Source organism: Podarcis pityusensis (assembly GCF_964106645.2).
Source record: "Podarcis pityusensis genome assembly, chromosome: 11".
NCBI classification, from domain to species: domain Eukaryota; kingdom Metazoa; phylum Chordata; class Lepidosauria; order Squamata; family Lacertidae; genus Podarcis; species Podarcis pityusensis.
The window spans coordinates 60,881,322-60,901,873 of NC_138036.1; the positions used below are offsets into that span (position 1 = coordinate 60,881,322).

Here is a 20,552-nt window from a genome sequence, read left to right on the forward strand (position 1 = left end):
GATAGGAAAAAAAATGAATTTTAAAGCCTTGTACTGTATGTATTTTACATTCAAACTTCAGATTAAGGAATTGCATAACCCGGCTGAAGTGCTACATGTTATAATGGTCCCACTATATATTTGTCAATTTCCTTTTGATCAAGTTTCCCAGTCTTCTCTAAACCCTTTTACCAAACAACATTAACAAAATGTCTAATAAGACAATATAAAGCCACTTTAGTTATTCCTGCAAGATGAACTGAGAATTATCCAACACTCTGGGAACTAGGGGTTTATTGAGTTTTGGGTAGCCAAGTGTGTTACTTATTAAGGCTGCAGTCCTAAGGACACTTGCCAGCAAGACACATTAGACACTATGGAACTTATTTCTGAATAAACGTAGGGTTGTGTTATTAGTCAGCTGGGTATGTAGAATCAAGGCAGCAAGGCTACAGTCTGAACCATGCTAACTGGAGAATAAACTCAACTGAACTCAAAGTCCCACTGAGCTTACTTCTGAGTACTTTGTAAATTTGAGATTTCCCCGCTTCCTTGTTGTTGTTGTTGTTTAGTCGTTTAGTCGTGTCCGACTCTTCGTGACCCCATGGACCAGAGCATGCCAGGCACTTCTGTCTCCCCGCTTCCTTAGTATTGGCTAAATCCAGAGGAACTTCCTGCAGCAGAGTAAACCTTCTTTCATTAGAAGGAGCACCTTCTTCATCCAGAGGAAGAAGTTCCTCTGAATCCTACCTTGACAACATCTATTCAACGGGGTGTTTTAAAATTTACTCCTGTTTCATACTCATACCTTCAACAGGAGTTTGGAGACTGTACAGTTCTGTGGCAACAAAGCTTGGCAGCAATCCATTAAAATCAACTGGAGTTTTACTACTGACTTCAGTGGGACCAGGATTGCACCCTTTCTAAAATGCTAAATGATTTTATAGCTTTGATTATCTCAGGCAATGTTTAATCTTTTGCGTTTCATAAAACTTCAAGCCACCAGATTTCACATGGGCATACAGTACACAGATTCTAATCTGATTTTTCTTGTTCATGTGAATAGCCTCAGGATAGCAAAATTTCCCTGTAGACTATGAAATAATCTCTCAAATAATGAGTTCATCTCATGAGTATCCACCACCAATGCTTGACCTTTTTTTTTCTTGAAAGAATACTTTGTTTACGGAGCTTTTAATCCAGAGATAATCTGGAATTGTCTTAAAAAAAACAACCCTTAGGTATTTTATTATACAGCCTCATGCTAGTTCTTGAAACAATTACAGTCCATCAGAATAGTTTGATAATAACACCATAAAAAGTACACTCAGTGTACTTTGCATGTTGAGATAAATTGCAAACACTTCTCGAAGTAAATTCTCAGCACTATGTGTTTTGGAAAGGTGCGACACAATGGACATGATCCAAACAAACATTAAGCATGTGGATTTTCCTTTCCTTTCAGTGGGAAATTAAGCATTTGCTTAGATGTTCCTTTGAAATCAGTAGGGACCCACTGACTGACTTGGCTTGATCATGCACAAGGTGTGTAATTGTAGTTTAGACCTTAAAAAGGTAATTTTGATGAAAAATGAGAGAAGCGCGGTATATGAATTTGAAGGAACCAACATTGGATATTGGTAATAAATTTGGTAACCAAGTAAACACTAAGAAACCCTTTGAATCAAAGGGCATTTTCAGACATAGCACTGATGGCAATTTATAGCCCTTACTGTATTGGGTGTACAGGCGTGAATGTTATTACTGCAGGGCATTACTTAATTTTAGTTTAATTCTAAAATGAAACTTACATTCCAACTAAGGTAGACTGCATTATATTTGAACTGCAAAAGGCAAACAACACATTTTAGTCATTCAAAAAGACATATAAAATAAACTGTCCCTGTTCACTGTAACCTTACTAGGATCTTGTACAATCAGTTTTCATAGAAACCATAGAAGAATGGTTTAAATGGTATTCTTACTCAACAATGAGTTATTAATATCCAAACAGTATTTGACTCCATGAGTCATTGAGGTCTCTGTATTCTTCAGGATGCTCTTATTTAATGTTTTATGAATTTCTTTGCACTCTCTATCTAGCTCACTATGAGTTCTGTGTAATTACTGATAGTTACTTACACTTCTAGTAATTAGTATGATTGTCATTAAAATACCCGTGGGTTGTCTTGCAAAGGTATGAATGGGCAGGGTCATGCACTGAAGACTCAACATGGACTATGAAAGGGCTGACTCACGTATATTGTATTGGTACACTGGTAAATCTAATTTCCATTCATCTGATGATTACTTCAATCAATATTAATTCCTGTGTGCTTCCTTTGTCTTCAGTTACAAAAGCAGACATCCTTCCGTTTCATAGACGCCAAGGCATTTTCCTCTGACTCTATTGCGTAAAGCAAAAACGCAGCTTGATGGCTTATTGGGGGTTTTCCCTTCTGATATTGCTTTCTTGCCCTACACAGCCATTACAAAAATATTGCAAGTGGCTGTTACTGGTACAATATATTCATAGCATTAATTGTACCCTTGCTTTACCTAGGAAGTCACAGAATATTTCATTTGATTCCAAATACATTTGGATTAAAATATGGGTATGAGCTTTATAATGTGAGATATTTCTGTAAATTAACTATAAATTAATTCATTTCCTAAAGTTTCTTGGCCTTTCTTTGAAAATAGGAATATGTTTCAATACTAATATCTAATTTTAAATGGAAAAAAAATCCCAATACTGTTTAGATTAACATGGACAATTCAAAAGTAAGTTCTGTATGTTTGGACCATATGCTTGTTACTAGAATTATTTTGGTTTCATTGCTGAATTTCCCCCCTGATAATTTCATATCAATTGATTTGTTTCTTATAATATTCTAGATTGATCACCCTCGAAAGGGCTGTGTCTAACAGAATATAATGTTTAAAAATCTAAAAGGGGTTGAACATATGGCCAAGGCAGAATTGTTATTACTAAAAGTGCTTCAAATGTGGCTAAATATATTTTTTAAATTGTTCTTATATTTATTTGTAAGCACTTTACTAAAGTAAAACCTTTCAATATGTTATTTAATTAAAAAAAACAGTGAGAAAAGCATCATTATCAGAAAAAATACTAATCTATGGAAAGAGTTTCAAAAAGATCACGGCATTTTCAATTTCAGGCTAGATTTATGTAACATGACTGGAAAGGTATCAGTCCATGCAAAATGAAACCAATGTATCCAAGGTACTAAGCAGTATCAGACAGCACTGTATGTCCCCTAGATTTGTTAAGTATTGCTGCAAAGTTGGCTTGTGTTTTATGGTCACTGAAGGCCTTTCTACTCACAGTTCCTTTAATAAGCATGGTCGTATCTATTTATGCCACATATAAATAGTATATTTAATGGTCAATGGTTCCCTGAATCTTTTTCATTGCTCACATCAATAAAAACTGAACCCCAGTGGTGACCAACTCAAATAAAAGTATCAATTCTGGCTAATGTATTATGGATAGCTGTTGACTGTTTCACAGATATTGCACCAAATCAATTAAGAATAAAAAAAAATCATTCCTTAGGATGGCATTCAGAATTAATCATCATGGTTCAGTAACACACAATTATTGATAATTAAAGGAGAAATTTATTCATGTTAATAATCTTGCGAAATTACCTACATCTCACTGTCAGACAAATTATATATTTTGAGTCATGAAGATCGAGTTTTATGCATTTTTTGATAATCCCCAAAACCTCCAAATTGTTGGGGGAACCATTCTACTTCCTAGGGGCCTATTCTGAGGCTAAAAAGAATACACACGCACACACTTGAATGCCAGATTTGTGAAGCTGAGATTGAATGCATTGTTGCCACTGTAAAGTTTTAAAAGTACAGATTTGAAAACAATTTGCGATGTATTGGCTTAACACATCTTTACAATAAATGATGGGTTGTGGATACTTATCAGTTGTGGATACTTATCAGGCATGCTTAGGATATCATCAGCTTCAGTTAACCTTGTCACTTCTCTACCATTTTGGTTACAGACCCAGCAACACTAAGAAGTATCAAAACTCTCGACATTTTAAGTATCCCACAGAGCATCAAAATCCATGGGTTTTTTGCATGGGAAAGCCACAATTTAGATGTGTTTGTTCTTTTAAATCTGGACTACCCACTGATTCTATAAGTATGTATTTTAATGTGAAAAAGATGTTGAAGGGATGTTCCATTTCTTTTCTTTTTGGAAGAATCAGGAAGAATGCATTTTAAATTTCCAGCTCAAATGGGCATTTTAACAATTGCATATGAATTCTTTAGTTATTTTTTTCTGTCAGCTCCTCCGTCCCCACAACCACGAACAATTCTGCGAGTCAGAGATCTTTTAATCGCAAACTACAGCGATTAGTTGAAGAGGGCAAGACCAATGTGTGAAACGCACAAAGAAGCCTGCATCAAACCAGATGCTAGATAGACTTCTGTGGTTCCGTTATACAGTGGCAATAGCAGAGAATTCTTGAATTACAGGAAAACGTTAACTTGGCTCTTCCCAGGCTCCTGTGAAATTTTGTTGCACAAGACACGAGAGAATCGCCTTAATACAGAGAGCCTCACTCTGGGATCTGAAAAAACACTGCAACTCATCGAATTCTGGTCAGGGCAGGGATACAACACCCCTCAGGATTTTAAAATCAGACCGACCCCCTCCTCATCTACCCACCCTTCAGACGTTACTTTGGCAGATCAACAATTCATTTCTGCCGCCCTTTCGCCTACTTTGACTTGAAGTTTGAAGTTCAGCCAACCAGGAGGGGCGGAGATGGAGAGGAGGAGAGGAGCGAAAAAATGCGGGATCTTTCGAAAGTGGAAATGGTGAGATGTATATATATCGCCGCTAAATAAGACCTTTATCGCCTCCTCTGCTATAACCGCGTGTTCAGCCTCGCAAGGTTAACGTGCTTTGATTTTGCTGAATGCCAATAAATCTATTGATTCCCGTGTCCTCTTCCCCTTCAGGGACAGAACTGAAAATGCGGTGTGATTAATATTCCATTAACAAACAACTCCGGTCCTAAATCGAACGAATCGCCACTACAGTATTGTACTAGACCTTCTCTAGGATTGTGGGCTGGAGGATCCTAGATGAACCCGGCGGCGTTTGGGATACTCGCTGTTGTTGTTGTTGTTTTAAATAAAACAAAAGACATATCGGGGTTCATTTGGCACCATTGTCTCAGCAGAAGGAGATGTCAAAGGGAGAGGCGTTTTGAGTCCGACTTCAATCTGAGCACCGGTGCGAACCATCATTCCTCGCCATGAAGCTCCACCAAGTGCAGTGGGCCTGAGGATGTAAGCCTAACCATACTGACTTGGGCTTAAGCCGTACAGAGGACGGTGGGACTTGCTTCCGAGTAAGCGTGCATAGGATCGGGCTACGCGATGCGGGCTTGGAGCGCAGCTTTACACTATTAGAAGTCTGTCATGTTGACTTACTCGGTCGATTTATTCTGTCTGCGCTTCGTGCCAACGTTTCATTTCATTGCTCTTCCGTGGTAACAAAGGCCCGTTACTCATAAATGCAAGCAAATTGCTCAGTATACCCAGATTTATTTAGGATTTGTGGTCAGATCCAGACAAAGTTGCATCCACCATTGTGGACGCCTAACATGGGACGAAGCCTCCGCCTACAGCGGTGGATGACGGCAGAGCTGGTAGAGGGTCAGCGCGGGGGAGAGAAGAGGGGAGTCTTGTTGCACCTTAAAGCCTACTAGGTTTAACTTAGCAACGCTTTTTAAGACTGGACTCCACTTGGTCGGAATCGGATACATCTGATGAAATGAACTCTCTAATCCAGGAATGCGCGTGGGCCATGAGATATTTGTTGGGTTTTAAGGTGCTACAAGACGCCTTGATGTTTCACGTATCGCTATACCCAACCTATGCGCCCCAAGTCAAGCTTGCACCCCTCCTGCAAGAGGAGCCTATGCCGGCAACCGACACAGGAGCTGTAGCGTGGCTCGGAGTTGACTCTTTCCAGGCTGATGGACGCCATTCGGTCCTTGCTTTGTGGCGGAAGGGGCCGGGAGCGAGCGCGAGGCGCAGCTCCTTGGGGCGGGATCCAAAGGCCAGCTCCCCGCCTCGGATGCCCGCCTGAAATGCAGCCACCGCCTGGGAAGAAGGCCCAGAGGTCCGCAGGTTCTGCATCCGCGCAAATACGATTTGGATGGGCTCTTTGCCGCGGGGGCTGCAGCCTTCAAGATCCCGCCGTCAGCCCCCCCCCCCCCGAGCTTGCAAAGCTGGTGGCGGATGGCGGGGAGGGGACGCGGCACGCCAGGAAAAGGGGCGAGGGGGAGGGAGAGTTTCCCCGGACTGTTTCCCGACGTCGAGGCCCTCGAGTCGGCCCCGATTTCACCCCCGCCGCAACAAAACGTTTAAAACGGCGAGCGGGAGGGATTCCTGCCATGTCCTGGTCCCGAGAAGGCCCTTCTGATTGGCTCTCTTGCTGCCCTCCCCGCCCTCGGCCGAACTTTCGGCTTGTGGGGACGCGGGGGCGGGCCTTGCCAGGAGAAAGTGGTCTTGCTGGCGGGGCCCCGTCACCTGCAGGAGAAGGCGAAGGGGGCAAGGAGGTGCCTTGGGCGTGCGGGACACGAGCGGGAAGATGCAGAGGCAGAGAGATTGCTGGGGCCGGCAGAACCGAAGCAGCCAGGGCGCTCCCCTTCGGGGCCTCATCCGTGGCATTGATTTCAAAGCCAGCAGTTCGATGTGCCCTCGTGCAGCCGCGGAGCGCGGTGGGAAGGCACTTACTTGGAAGTAAATGCCGCTGACTTCTTGGGCCTTAGCTCCTCCCGGTAAAGGTTAGGGCTGCCAAACCCATTTTACTTAGGAAGGGGTAAAGTCCACGAATCCAGAAAGGTCCGTCGGAGTTTTGGAGCGGATGTGAATTTCGCATCCTTCGGGAAACCACGGGGGGAACCTCTTCTTTCGCGTTTTATTCAGGCAGATTTGACGACATGGTGCAAAGGCCGTTTTTAAAACTAGATGAGAGCAAACTTGCACCCCAAGCGTCCTTGGAAATAGGTCGCACTGAGTTTAATGGGACTTCATTCTGCGTAAGGGTGAACAGAACCACACTGGTGTGTGGGGAACAGCAGATATTGTAAAAGCAGCACATTGCGGATGGAGAGGAAAGCAGACATACACAAACGAACCCCGCAATTTTTCGGTGGGAAGGGACTATAACCCAGCCTTTCTATATTTTCCCACCGAAGCTTCGTTTGCATCTGTCTGTGGAGTAATTGGAAAACCATGTGTCAGTCCTGCAAATTTATTTTCAGGCCGATTCTACGTGCAAGGAACCTACAGTCCAAATGGAACTGCCGTTCACGCATGGTGTTAAGGAAGACGTCGGCAAGATGTGTGTGTGTGTGGTGTTCTGTGATATATAGAACCTATAAAAATATTTATGAAAGAAAAGCGCTTGGAAAATCTGGATAGCTTTCGCTGAGTAATCTCTGCCTGTCAGGCGCTAGAGACTGGGCGGAGGGGATCCTGCCCTGGTCTCTGGACTTGTTTTCTCAGCCGAAAGAAGTGGGTCAGTGGAGCACATGACAAGCCCCGGCTCCAACACAGAAACATACAAAAGAGACAGACAGACGGAGAAAAGACAGCAGATGCTGCCGGATTCATAGCTTAGGTAAAAGCAAAACGGTTGGGTTTCAGACCAGACAGTGGCTGGTCGGACTGACACAGGCCCTTTATCGACCCTCAAGTCAGCTACACCTTCTAGATCCTTGCCTGCCCCTTTTTGTTCTCAGCAACCCAGTTACTGGACGTGCATGGTCCCGATCCTATTGCTTGCTTACTCGAAAGTAAGCACAGTTGGTCGCTATAGGGTTTGCTTCCCCAGGTAGAAATGCCCGAGGTTGGTCGACCTGCAGGACCATTCAAGTCGCATAGCCAGGTCATCGCTCGCCAACAATGCTCTTCGAAGGTTTACATTACGCGGGTGAAGGAGAGCCTTCCCTGGCCAAGGGAAATGGGAGGCCGCAGAACTACGCGAGGCTTCCGAATCAGAGAAGTGCCTTATCCGAGTCCAGAAGGCGCTTTCCCCAAAACCAAGAGCGGCGCCTTCTATTTTGGCAGCGCATTTCCGCACATCTGGTGGTTCGCTTGGTTTTCCACTGCTCATGCTTGCCACCTCTTCATGCATATGACCCGACAGGATCTTGTCCTCCAAATATCCCAACACAAAAAATGTCGATTCAGCGATGTCTGCTTGGAGTCCCATGGAACTCAGACCGACCACACAACTCAAGCCGGAGCATGCCCTCCCCCACCCCCGAAAGAAATGCCACTCATCTCAAAGCGGCTTACTCCCTAGTAAGTGTGCTTAGCACTCGCTGCGCACACCTACCTGAGAGTAAGCCCCATTGAACACAGCAAGGATTACTTCCGAGGAAACATGCACGGCATAAAAGACTGTTAGTCTCTAATGGGGTTGTCATGTGTCCTCTTTTTCCAGGACACGTCCTCTTTCTCAGGGGTAAAATTTGAGACAAATTGCATTTATTTGCTTTGAATGGCCGCCATTTTGCTCTTCAAAATATAGCAACTCTACAATGCTACAGTAGCCCCATTTCCTACATAAGTCGGGTCATCCGTCTGGGCTTTTTTTCGGCATGTGTGGAGTGTCATCGATGCTACTTCGAACTTCCCACCCTCGTGGTCCATTCTAGCCACTGTAGCTGCCTCCTCCAATTCCGTCCCATTCCATCAGAAAAACAGGACTCAAGAGAAGGCCGGAAGGAAATAACCCCAGATTTCCGCAGCCGAGCCTCTGAAACCCAGTTCATCTAAAGTGAGAATCGAAGCTGAGAATGGCTTTGAGCGCGTGTAGAGTGTATTTCCCTAGCTACTGAGCTGCGAGGTCAGAAAGCCAACAGGCCAGTCTCACCCCAGGATCCTCTCCATACAAAAAGATATACATTTGCGTCAATGGAGTGGATATGAAACGCCCCCCATATTCGTTCCCTCCCGGCTTCTTCCCAGCTTTTCTTTACTCTCCACTCCCCCCCCCCCCGCCCAAAGTGCTGCTCCTTCTTCCTCCACTCTCCGAGGCCCAGCAATGGCAAGGAAGCGCCCACGGCACTGCCTGCTGTCAGGCCTTCTCCGGCCCTCCACAGAGCACAGGCCGCCGCTCCAGCAGGGTCGTTCCGACTGCGCGCGCCCCTCTACGGGCCGGCCTGCTTTCAGCTCCAAAGCACCCCTGACTGACCTCCGCTCGCGGGGAATCATCATCCGCCTTTTTGTCCCTAGCCTCAAAGTCGTCCTGCAACGCACAGCACCTCTTCCCCACAGCCACAATCCTTACAGGTATGAAGGAAACTGCCCCTTCACATCAACACCCAGGGATCTCACCCCCCCCCCCCGCTTCTGGTATTATTAGTATTAGTATTAGCATTGGTATTGGTATTAGTATTATTTAGTAGGAATCGGGAATTTCGCTCCGACACCGAACTCGTACCTTTGCCTAGAAACACTGCACAAAAGGAAGTCTGGATGAGCCCTGAGTCTCTCCTCTCCTTAGATCAGCAAGTTAAAATCGAACCCCTCGACACCCCCACCCAACCACCCTCAAAAACCCAACCCCAAATTATTTTCCTTTGTGCACGGCCTGTCTCCAGGGATCTAGAGAGGAGTGAGACTGTTACGGAGGGCGCGCACACAGAGAGGTTTTTTTTGCTTCCCCATCATGCCAGGTTAACATACGCCCCCTCCCTTCTGCATTGGAGGGCGCTGTCAGTTTTTATCTCCGCTTTTGCCTTCCCCGCCTCCTACTCGTTTGCGGGAGAGAGACAGCAGAGACAGAAAAGTTCACTCAGCAAATACATATCCAGCAACCAGCGTGAGTTGAGTTTGTGAGACTCTCCCGCCCCTTTCCCAGCTTTACCGAAGTCTCCTTAAAAGGGAGCCGGGTTAAGTAGGGAGTGGGTTAGATATTGGGAGCGAGGAAACGCGCAAGCGCCCGTCACATCAGACTTCTGAGCAGCCCAGTAAGAGCGAGCGAAACAGAGCCATGCACAATCCTAAAGTTTGCGTGCTTGGGTAGCGAAGAAGCAAGGGTGCCTCTTCTAAGCTACCTGCTAGACAGCAGTGGCCTTACCCTTTTCAAAGGCACCGGCCAGTCCACTACTGAGTGAAGGGGCGGGAAGCCCGTTGGGCCGGCCTTATTTAACATGAGAACAGGGCCAAGAGCGCTGGTCAGAAGACCAACGAGAAAGCTGACCGCAAGCTCCGTTAGGCGCGCAAGACAGAAAGATGGAGCAGTGCCACCGGCGCGGCCGAAGGCTTCTGGTCCAGCGGAAAACGCGCTGAATGGGAGAGTAATATGCATTCCTCTCCCCCTTATTTTTTGGTTTTAGGTGGCAGTCCTAACCCCATTTACCTAGGAGTAAGCACAATTGACTTCAATGGAACAGACATGATTAGGATTGAACTGTAAGTCTATCATTTGAAAAACACTTTTGCACGGAAGGAGTGATGTACGAAGGACATGAATTGGGTGAAGGGCGGTATACACATTTAAATAATAATAATAATAATAATAATCAACGTTGGGCGGGGGGTTTTTTGGACTCCACTCCCTGCGCCCCCCACCCTCTCCATCCAACGCTTTGGGGACCTTTCTAAACAGCTTTGCGATCTTTTCTGACGGAAAGCGCGGTATAAAAGCACTTGGAATAAATACATCAATATAAGGATCAGGCCGGAGAGGGCCCACGGCAGCAAACTCGAGTTTCACTGGCTTAGGGAATACGAGGCTGATAACTTGGAATACTAGGATCCGCGTGTGGCCGCAATAACAGTTGAGAGTGGACTCGTGGAGTGGTGGGATATGCTTGGGAAATGGAGGTTGGGAATGATGGCTTGGGTCTCTTTGGAGGAGGAGAGAGAGAGGTAAAAGCAGGTGGTGGTTCAAGGAACCCCTCGAAAATGAAAAACGAGTCGAGTCAACATGCGGGGTGGGGGTGGGGCTTCAGAGAGACTTCAGAAAAGTCCACTCAGCAGAATAAGCGGGGGGGGGGGAGGGGAGCTCGTCACATTTTGAAGTAGTTGAAGGAGTCCATGTTACCATCTAAAGAGAGAGCCGCTCCTCCCGCACGTAAGGCTATGGAGTCCGGAGCCTAGAATTACCTAACCGCACCTCGGGGGACTATCCTGGCCGAGGGACACCCCGGCAGTCCTTCCAAGAGGCAGGATCCACGGCCGCAGGCAGCTCAGTCCCCCGTCCTTCAAACATTTCAGCTCACCCCCCTTCAAACCCCGCCTCCCCACCCCTACCGCCAGCCTTGGACTCGAACAGTGATGCCAAAGGACGGCGAGTGCCACTGAACAAGGACCGATGGTGCCACGAGTGATGAGTTCCAAAGAAAGACAGTCAACAAGAATGGGATGCCAGCAGGCTAAGCTAAGCGCGAGAGAGATGCCTGTCTGTGGGGACCACCTGCATAGGTGGACGAAGGTGCCCCACTACTCAGACACCAAGGGGGCCCAGGAAAAGGAGCCATCTGTGCCAAGGGGAGCCTCCAGCTGCCACTCCTACCCCCGGGACTTGCTGCCCCCAAGCATGCAGAGGGATCGCGGCCCCTCCTAAAAATGGGCGCGTCTCAAGTTTGGGATGCTCTGCCTCCGGTCTTTACCTGCACCCCTTGGGCTAAGTTGCACTCAGTGCGCCGACCAAGATATCCCGACTCTCCACGCAAATACGTGCCCGCCCCCCTTTATTCTGAAAAGAAGAGCGGTGCTCCCTTTCTCCATCCCTGAGCACCGGCCACCTGCTTAGTGGATGTGGGCGCCCATCGGGAGAAGACCGAGTTGGGGGGCTCTGTTTCGAAACTCGCTCCGAACTCTGTGCCCGCCTCCCCGAAGAGCGAGCCCCCGAAGCGCCAAGTCAGCCTCTCTCCCCAGGAAGCGCGTGGTGCTCAACTGGCACCCAAGGAAGCCTCCCACAAACTTAGAAGACGCTCCGGGAGAAGTTGTCACGCAGGATGCCGCTCATGAAACTTCTGCTGGAGTATCAGGAGAAGAAGGCGGAGAAGGAGCTCAGGCCCCACTGAGACACCTTTCTCAATAATAATAATAATAATTAATAATAATACTAGAAGACATGCTTCCGAAAAAGAGAGACACGAACGCGAGAACTTTCTGACAACGTCAGCATCCATTTCCTTTCCATCTTTGATCCCTTCTCGACGCCCCGAAGCCCCCCCCCGCCCCCCCCGGCGCCCGGAGCAGGGGGTTCCGCCAAGCCCCCCTTGGGCCGCCCGACGCCCCGCTCTCCCCGCGGATCCCGATGCAGCAGCCCTTACCTCGCATGATGCTGGCGCTTCCCTGCTCCGCGCAGTCATGTAGCTCCCAGCTTTAAAATCCCCTTCTCGGCGAGAGCGCGGGCTGCTCGGCGGCGAAGAGCATTCCTCCTCCGAGGCTGCGCTCGCCCGGGCTTCCTCTCGCACCCTTTGCTTGCTCGCAGGCGCCAATTCTGGCCGCGGCCGGAGAAGCCGCCTCCGCCCTCAGCCCGGGGTCTTTCTGGGTTGTGGCGCTTGGGCGTCCGGGCCGCCCCTCCTCCGCGCTCGCTCTCCGCGTCCCAGGCGCCCCCGAGCGACTCCCGAGATTTCTTTTGTGATCCCTTGAACGGAGGAGCGCCGGCCGCGGCGGCGGCGGCGGGAGGAGGAGGAGACGGGCGAGGGAGGGGTCGCGGTCGCCTTGTCAGTTTCGGAGCAGGAGAGAGAAAGGAGGGCGCGAGGGGGGACGGGAGTTTCTTTCTCGAAAAAGAAGACGCCGAAAGACCAGGGCCGTGGGGAGGGAAGAGCCTGTGCGTTTCTCACATGACACCCGCGCCTGTCGGAGCAGCTTTCTTTCCCCGGCGCGACTTGGTCCCCGGCTTCGCTTTTGACAGGGACGCGCCGAGCGCGGGAGACGGAGGGCGAGAGGTGCTGAGGGAAAGCTGGCAAGAGGCTTATAGCGGAGGGCGGGCGGGAGCCGGCGACTTCCAGCCCCGCCCACTGTCAGCGCCTCGGCCAATCGGAAGGCGCCCGAGGTGGGAGCCCGGCTGAGGGAGAAGCTCCGGCTCGGACGCGGGGGGGGGGGGGCGGGGCCAAGGAGAAGGCGCGCCGGCGCACGGAGACGCGGAGCTGGACTGGGCTCTGGGCTGGCGCGCCGCTCGCTGGGTGACAAGACGCCGTGTGGTAAAAGCTGCGCTCTCCCGTCAAGCCGAGGAGGCCGCGGGAAGGACTTCGCCCTCTGGAAATGCGCCCCCCGCAACCCCCCCCCACCTCTGCCAGTCCCTCGCCCGCAAATAACTCGAAGGGCTTCTCAAAGGAGACGCGCGCAGATAGCGGGGCTGAGCAGCCCGAGCGCCCCACCCCCGTCGGGCCAGCCCCGCTCCAGGACGGGAGAGCCCTTCGAAAAGCCCGGCTGGTCCCGTCGGGGACTCCCTCGGAACTTCCCGCTCGGACCTCCCCTCTCTCTGCTCTTCCTGGCCCAGAAGATGGTCGAGAGTCGCTTGTTTCTGGCCTCCTGCGAGCAGGGTCCCGTCTTCAACAGGAGGCAAACCGCCGAACACATAGAATTTATTCGACATGGTTTCTTTCAAACAGTTGTGAGAACATCCGAAGACGCTCACACCATGCTTCTGATTCAGGAGGCTGTTGCTTATGCCAGAGAAAGCCAGGGAGACTTCAAAGCAGAGAACCTGTGGCCTCCAGATGTTGCAGGATACCTGGCCATTGCACATGCTGGCTGGAGCTCATAGGAGTTGGAGTCCAACAACATCTTGAGGGCCATAGTTTCTGCAACCCTACTTTAAAGTGTCACAATGTTCTCTCCTACTAAGGATTCAGAGTGATTGGAGATGCCAGGTTTCTTTTGTTTGGATGTCAGACATACTAATTCAGTGTAAGAGGCACCTGCAAAATTTGTGAAGGCAATGATGAATCCCATACTGATCTTCAGAATAGCTGACAGGCTCAGCATAGACAGAACTGCCCAAACCTAGGATTTCAAAGCCCCTGCTTTGATTGAAGTTTCTACCTCCTTGTCTGGTAGGTACTGAAGTGTGGCATCCAGAGGACATGCAAATCATGTTGGAGCAATTCCTTTGTGTAGTTCTGTTGCCCAGATGTATACACTGAAAATCCAGCTGCCAGTTCAGCGGCTGAAGTCTTCCATTTGTACAGTGATACTGCTTCAATAATAGGCCTCTTCATAGGTTCCCTCCATGCAGGGTTGAGCATGTTGACTCTACCTGCACATGAGGCAGGAAAGGCAATTTTGTGTGAGGAGGCTTGTGTGAGGAACATTGCATGATCACAGTTCTCAATCATAGTCTATATAGAAGCACCTTGTACTGCATATGTGTGTGTAGAGGTCAAGGTTGGGGCTAGCTGGTTAGCGGATTTCAGAGGTGGATGCATCAGATTGGATTCTAGTCCTTTCCTCACCACGTTCACTGAATGTAGGGAAGAATGTCTGAGTTCATCAGAGAGGGATAGATGAGTCTGTTAGTACTTATTTCTACCAGTTCTTCATCATTTAAAGGTTTAAATTCAGTTTGTCCCATTGCCATGTCAGTTTGCAAACTTAAAAATAAATAAATCAGCACCAAAAATTATTATTCATTGCATGCACATTTCTCGAATACTCATTTTTGTATGGTGGTTTGACTGATATACACATGTTTACAATAAATTCCCCTAATACAAAGCATTTTGCACATATAAATGCATCTTGTGCACACTTCCTCCTAAGAGGCACTTTTTTGCATGTATTTTTGGGTTGAGATCTCAGTTGCAAAATTCAGGTAATTTCACATTCAAGTTGCAAACTAGGATTTTGGTCTGAGACAATGAACAATGTTTTGGAAGTTTTGTGAATATTGCTTTCAGTCTCATAGAATTCAGAATGACCATCAGAATTTTTGAAGCAAGATGCAAAATGAATGGAACAAGCATATTCAATCTGCTCTTCCTCCTATTCCTCAAATGTGGTGAGAAGCATTTCCTGCACTTCCTGTTTAGTGCTAATCTATGCAGTCATCAATAGTATGTGCTGCAGTTTAGAAATATTCACACGACCATTCTTGTTGAGCTAATTCATTGCAACTTAGGCATGCTAATTTTTTTTCTTATTATGCTGTATGACTCTGAATAAGAGTTAGCTAAGTAGTAATGCATGCCTAGTAATGAGTGGAGGGGGGGGCAAGAGCACATAAGTAGAGTCACATTCCCATGTGCATTGCATTTTTGCCTCCCTTGTGCTGGCTCTGTGGGGATTCCCAAGGCTGATGTGCATCCGCAGGCACATTTACAAGCTTGGATTTGCATATGTCATCTAGCTTCCTGACATCAAGTGGTGTGCTTACTTGCACATGTAGAAGGGAGACTTCTGGATCATCTCTTTTTCTCACCACAGAACGGGATTCTTTACAAATCTGTACACTTAAAATATCCATTCCGTGCACTAGGTTGCTATCAGATGCCTATATAAATTGCTGGATCAGGGGTTGGATTTTATTTGGTAAAAAACTGAGTCTAATTCCTCTGCTTAGTTTCAAATATGTTAGTTAACAAGCTGAAAACAAATAAAGAATTCTCAAAGGTACATCATTCCTATGTGTGGATTTCAGGTAGAACAAAGAAAAGTTGCATTCGGAATAGTCAGCAACAGAAGCACCTTTCTGCAGCTGTGTGCGCGACATATTTTAAGGCTATGCTTAAAGGGCGCAGCACTTCATTACTCTTAAACAACTAAGCGACGACAATCAGAGCTGCATTAACATCGTACCACATTATGCCTAATTTACTTACTTCATTAAAAATTACTGGAGAGAAAACATGGTCATTAAGCCTTCTGCACCTACTGAATGGCTTCTGCACCCCTTCAAATAACCCCTCTTTCTGTTTTAGGGAAAGAAAGAATTATGTGACCCAGAATCACTATTTGTTTCTGTGCTTCATTAAAAAGCAGGATAGGGCACTGTGCAATATTTGAATTGCATCTGCCCGAAGCAAATATAACTTGAATGCCAGGCATTCCTAACCTTTCAGAAGTCACTGAATACAGTACTGTACTTGAAAACTTTCTTTTAAGCATTTGCATTACAAACATGGAAGTAGAAAATTGTCTCTGCTGCTTCAAGAACACAGGCATCTCTCTCTGAGAAGCTGGAGCTGGAGCTCACTTTCTGCATTATGTAACTCTTCCCTGCTTCTTTGTTGCTACTCTCTGCTTTAAAATGATACATAAGGCATGCACAGAGAAACATTATGTCTAGTCAAACTCCTGCTTCGCTTATCATTCATTTTATGTCAGGTTGCATTAATATACTTCCCTTTTCTTGAAGGGCATGCCATTTTCTTCTGATTTGTATAGCAAGGTGTGTTTTAAAAACACCAAGAAAAACTTGTTAAATTAGCAATACTTTACATAATCAGTTACATAATTTAAAATATTTCACAAGAATATTATTAACGTTATGTCTTTATGCATTATTAGATTCAATAGTTCGCTCAGCACAGTAAAAAACCCAGACCTAATATTTTATCTATGCTTCTAATTGAATCAACATGAAGTGTTAATTTTTCTAAAGATCATACTGTACCTCTAGAATGTTCACAATATTTTACAATACTGAGATGCAACTTCTAACCTTAATTTTTTCCTGCACATTAAGAAATGTACTTTAAAATACTATTTATTGATTAAAATATATTTATATTTTTTTCAAATGTACAGTTATGTTCAAAATTAGCTATAAATTGTAATTTATGAATGATGATCTATATCCTACAATTTTCATGAACTATGGTTTGATTTTTTAAAAACCAGAACAACAAAATAAAGCTTAGAATCATAGAACTGTAGATTTGGAAGAGACCCTAAGGGTCATCTAGTCTAACCCCCTGCAATGCATGAATCTCAACTAGATCATACATAACAGATGGCCAGCCAAACTCTGCTTAAAATCTTCCAAGGAAGGAGAGTCTACCACCTCCTGAGGGTGACCGTTCCACTTTCAAATAGCTCTTTACTGTCATAAAGTTCCTGATTTTAGTCAGAACCTCCTTTTTTTTGTAACTTGAAGCCATTGGTTTGGGTCCTAGCCTCTAGATCAGAAGAAAACAAGCTTGCTCAATCTTTCACATGACAGCCCTTGAGATATTTGAAGATGGCTATCGTATCACCTCTCAATCTGCTTTTGGTTTCCCCTTGATCAGTTGCCCTCTGCACATGTTCCAACTTGTCAATATCCTCCTTAACTTGTAGTGCCCATAACTAGGCACAGTATTCCAGGTGTGGTTGTACTAAGGCAGAATAGAGTGGAACTATTGCCCCCTTGATTAGAACACTATACTTCTGTTGATGCAACCTAGAATAGCATTAGCTTTCTTTCTTTCTTTCTTTCTTTCTTTCTTTCTTTCTTTCTTTCTTTCTGCTGCATCACATGTTAAGCTTGTGGTCTACTAAGATCCCCCAGATCCTTTCCACCTGTACTACTGGCAATCTAGATGTCTCCCATGTGAATCTAGTTCTTCCTGCCTAAGTGTAGAACCTTAAATTTGTCCTTATTGAAAATCATTTTGTTAGTTTTGGCCCAGAGGCAGAAAAGATTAATGATGTTTCAGAATGAATTCTGGTTTCATCCTGAATCATGGTTATGGCTTATGCCATGGTATTGTGTCCAAATTGAAAAAGTTATTGTGTGTGAGTAGGCAGGAAGACAGATTCAAAATCCATGCTCTGAAGTTGGTTTCTAAGTTTCATGCTCTGAAGTGTCATGAAGTCTGAATTGAAAAACTATAGTTACAACCAGTTACAACCTCTGGAGGCTACTTCTCTTACAGATGGGAATATTTTATGGAAAGGAAAGAAGTCACATAGCTCTAAACCACAGTTTGAACTTCCGAACCATGGTCTGACATGAGGTCTAAATTCAGCATCAGTATTGCAGAATACACATCTCTTCCCACACCTGTTTCATTTTCACTTCCAGAGCACACCCTTTAGAGAATGTGTGAGTGGGGAATGTGTCTATATCTGCTTGTTTTAACATATGCTATTTTTCTAGAAAAAGAGGTGCCGGAACTCACCATGAACACCTCCCTCATTCTCTTAGAATGGCAATGGTGCCCACCTGAGAGGTGCCAGAACTGAGTTCCGGTGACTTTCTGCTGAAAAAACAAACAAACCCTGTTTTTAACAGACAATGAAAAATGGAGAACCAAACATCACACTTTTTATTTTCCCTTCTTAAAGGAGATTATGTGCATGCAGATATTAAAAGAAAGGTCAGAATCTGAATTTGAGATTTGAGTTTTAAGTTCTAAGACAATGTTCAGTTTTTCGTGAACCTGAAAATTGTAGTGTTAAAATTTTCTTTGGGATTTCATTAAAACAAACAAACATAGGTTTGAATATCACATTTTCTATGATACATCAAACATATTCAGCCTCCGAGGTTCCACATCCTTTCTCAAGATTCCTGGTAAATGCTTGTGCTGTTAATTTTCCAGGCTGGCACAGGGTATGAAGAACGGCAAACATTTGTTCAGAAAGAGGGAGGTACGTTGTAGTGGGCCAACTCAAGTAATGAGGGAAGCCTTAGCAACTTTTCTGCATGCTGTAGTTGCTAGCCTGTATTTTAGCAGGTCTCTCCTTCCCCCACTTTCTCCTGCTCTACTGTTTCAAAGAGCGGCTACTCTTTGCACAAATGTTCAAAACATTAAGGCTGCATTCACATGGCAGGTTTTTTATTCCCCCTGCGTTTCCCAACTGCTAATTTCCACATTATGTTTGAGTTCATTTCCAAGTTATTCGATTCCAGAATAACTGCCCCTTAATCTGGAAAACCGCAGGAGTAAAGTGATGAAATTTGTGGCGGCACACCTCCATACTGTTTTTTCCTGCTGTTTTCATGGGAGAATCATGGGGAAGCGTGTGTAGAAGGACTGGAGGAGAAGCAATGTTAGAAAGCAAGACAGAAGTGATAGCATTATAATCAGGAAAACTAATGCAATCTCCCCACATCTGGATGCACCTTAATAATTCAATGCTTTGTAAGCACAGAGTACCAGAATGTGTTGTGTAAGAGTCATATAAAGATGCCAAATAATTTCATTGAATTACAATTTCAATCTCTCCTGGGCAGGGTTGTTCAGTATGGTCTTGTTCAACACAATCACATTAGGCTTTAAAATGGCTGAATTTACTTTCATAGGCCCTATTATTTTTGCAAGCTACTAAGATTTATTATAATAGGTAGGCAGTTTTATCAGAAAGCTTTGGGCTGAGGAGGGCACAGAGTAGTACAAACACAGGGCTGCTCAGTTTAATTAATATAATAATATAAAACAGATGATAGGAAGGGAATATATGTCAAAGCACTGAGTAAATTCCTACATTTATTTTTTTATGGGAAACGTCTAACAAGCTTTTGTAAGATGTCTGCACTGATAAAAGAAGAAATTTAATCTTAAATGTGTTCTCCAGCTTATTTAAATGCCTATCAAGTGCCAATTTAGTGTTTAAGCAATGATTTTTTTTAAAAAAAATCAGTCATTATTAACAAGTGATGGTTTTTGACTTAATGACCTGGGGTGATGCCAACAGCAACTTGCACTCTAGCAAACTGGTTGTTAACTTCATTAATGGCCAATTTCTTCAGGATTATTGCTGTTAATACATGAAATTCAATGACTTGAAGATAATTTGCATTTTTTTAAAGGAAAATTAGCTGTGACATGCTTGGAGTTTTCTCTAGGGGTACTTCCAGATGAAGATTTTGTTTGTTTTGTTTAGTGTAAGTGCACTGAATCAGTATGCTTGATACCCACGAAGAATGTGGAGACAATGCTGATTCTAGCTGAGGGACAGAAGAAAGAGGCAGACACCAACACATGAAATTAAACTAGTCGTCGCTTTCTGGTAGAACCATGGCATACAACAGGGTGAGGTACAGAATTCAGCCAGTGGTCTGCACCCACAGCCTCCCTCCTGTGGGTCACTTTGACAGGTGGTTGGGATTGCCCATTTGTCAGTCACCTGATGTCACCACACTGTTGGGTGACGCATTTTTTCTTTGCAGGCTGGATTGAACATACACCTCACTGCAAAGGAATGTTTTTGGGGAATGTCAGAGAGCAGCCAATCCCAGGAGCCACTGTTGATTAGCACTGATGTCAGGTCCTGCATACATCTGGGATTTGATCAATACCTCCTGAGTGGAACTAATCCCAATGGGGTTAACATTTGGCACCAAATTGAAAAGGTGTCAAATACAAGGCCACATTTGAAGGGTCCCAATTGTATCTTTGTACCTTTGTATCTTAGGGGGAAATGGCCAAATCAGGACCTCTGCTGAACCTAATTAGGCCCATGGGCAGGTGGTTTCCAATGCTGGCATACCACATTAGCTAAGAACAGTGTGGAGTCCCAATTTCTTCACTGAGATGTATAGTGAGAACAGCAGGGATACTACCGGTAAGTGTTTTGTAGCTTGTTTAATGTATGAGAAG

General features: G+C 45.5%; 1 protein-coding gene across 1 annotated transcript in view; it reads right to left on the reverse strand.

Moving 5' to 3' along the window:
* RORB (RAR related orphan receptor B) overlaps nucleotides 1–12,436 on the reverse strand; it is a 143,779-nt gene extending 131,343 nt beyond the window's left edge. The window contains exon 1 of the mRNA XM_080972888.1: nucleotides 12,351–12,436. Within this exon, the coding sequence (XP_080829014.1) occupies nucleotides 12,351–12,357 (7 nt within the window). The 5' untranslated portion in view covers nucleotides 12,358–12,436. The remainder of the gene's footprint in view (nucleotides 1–12,350) is intronic.
* Nucleotides 12,437–20,552: the final 8,116 nt, after the last annotated feature.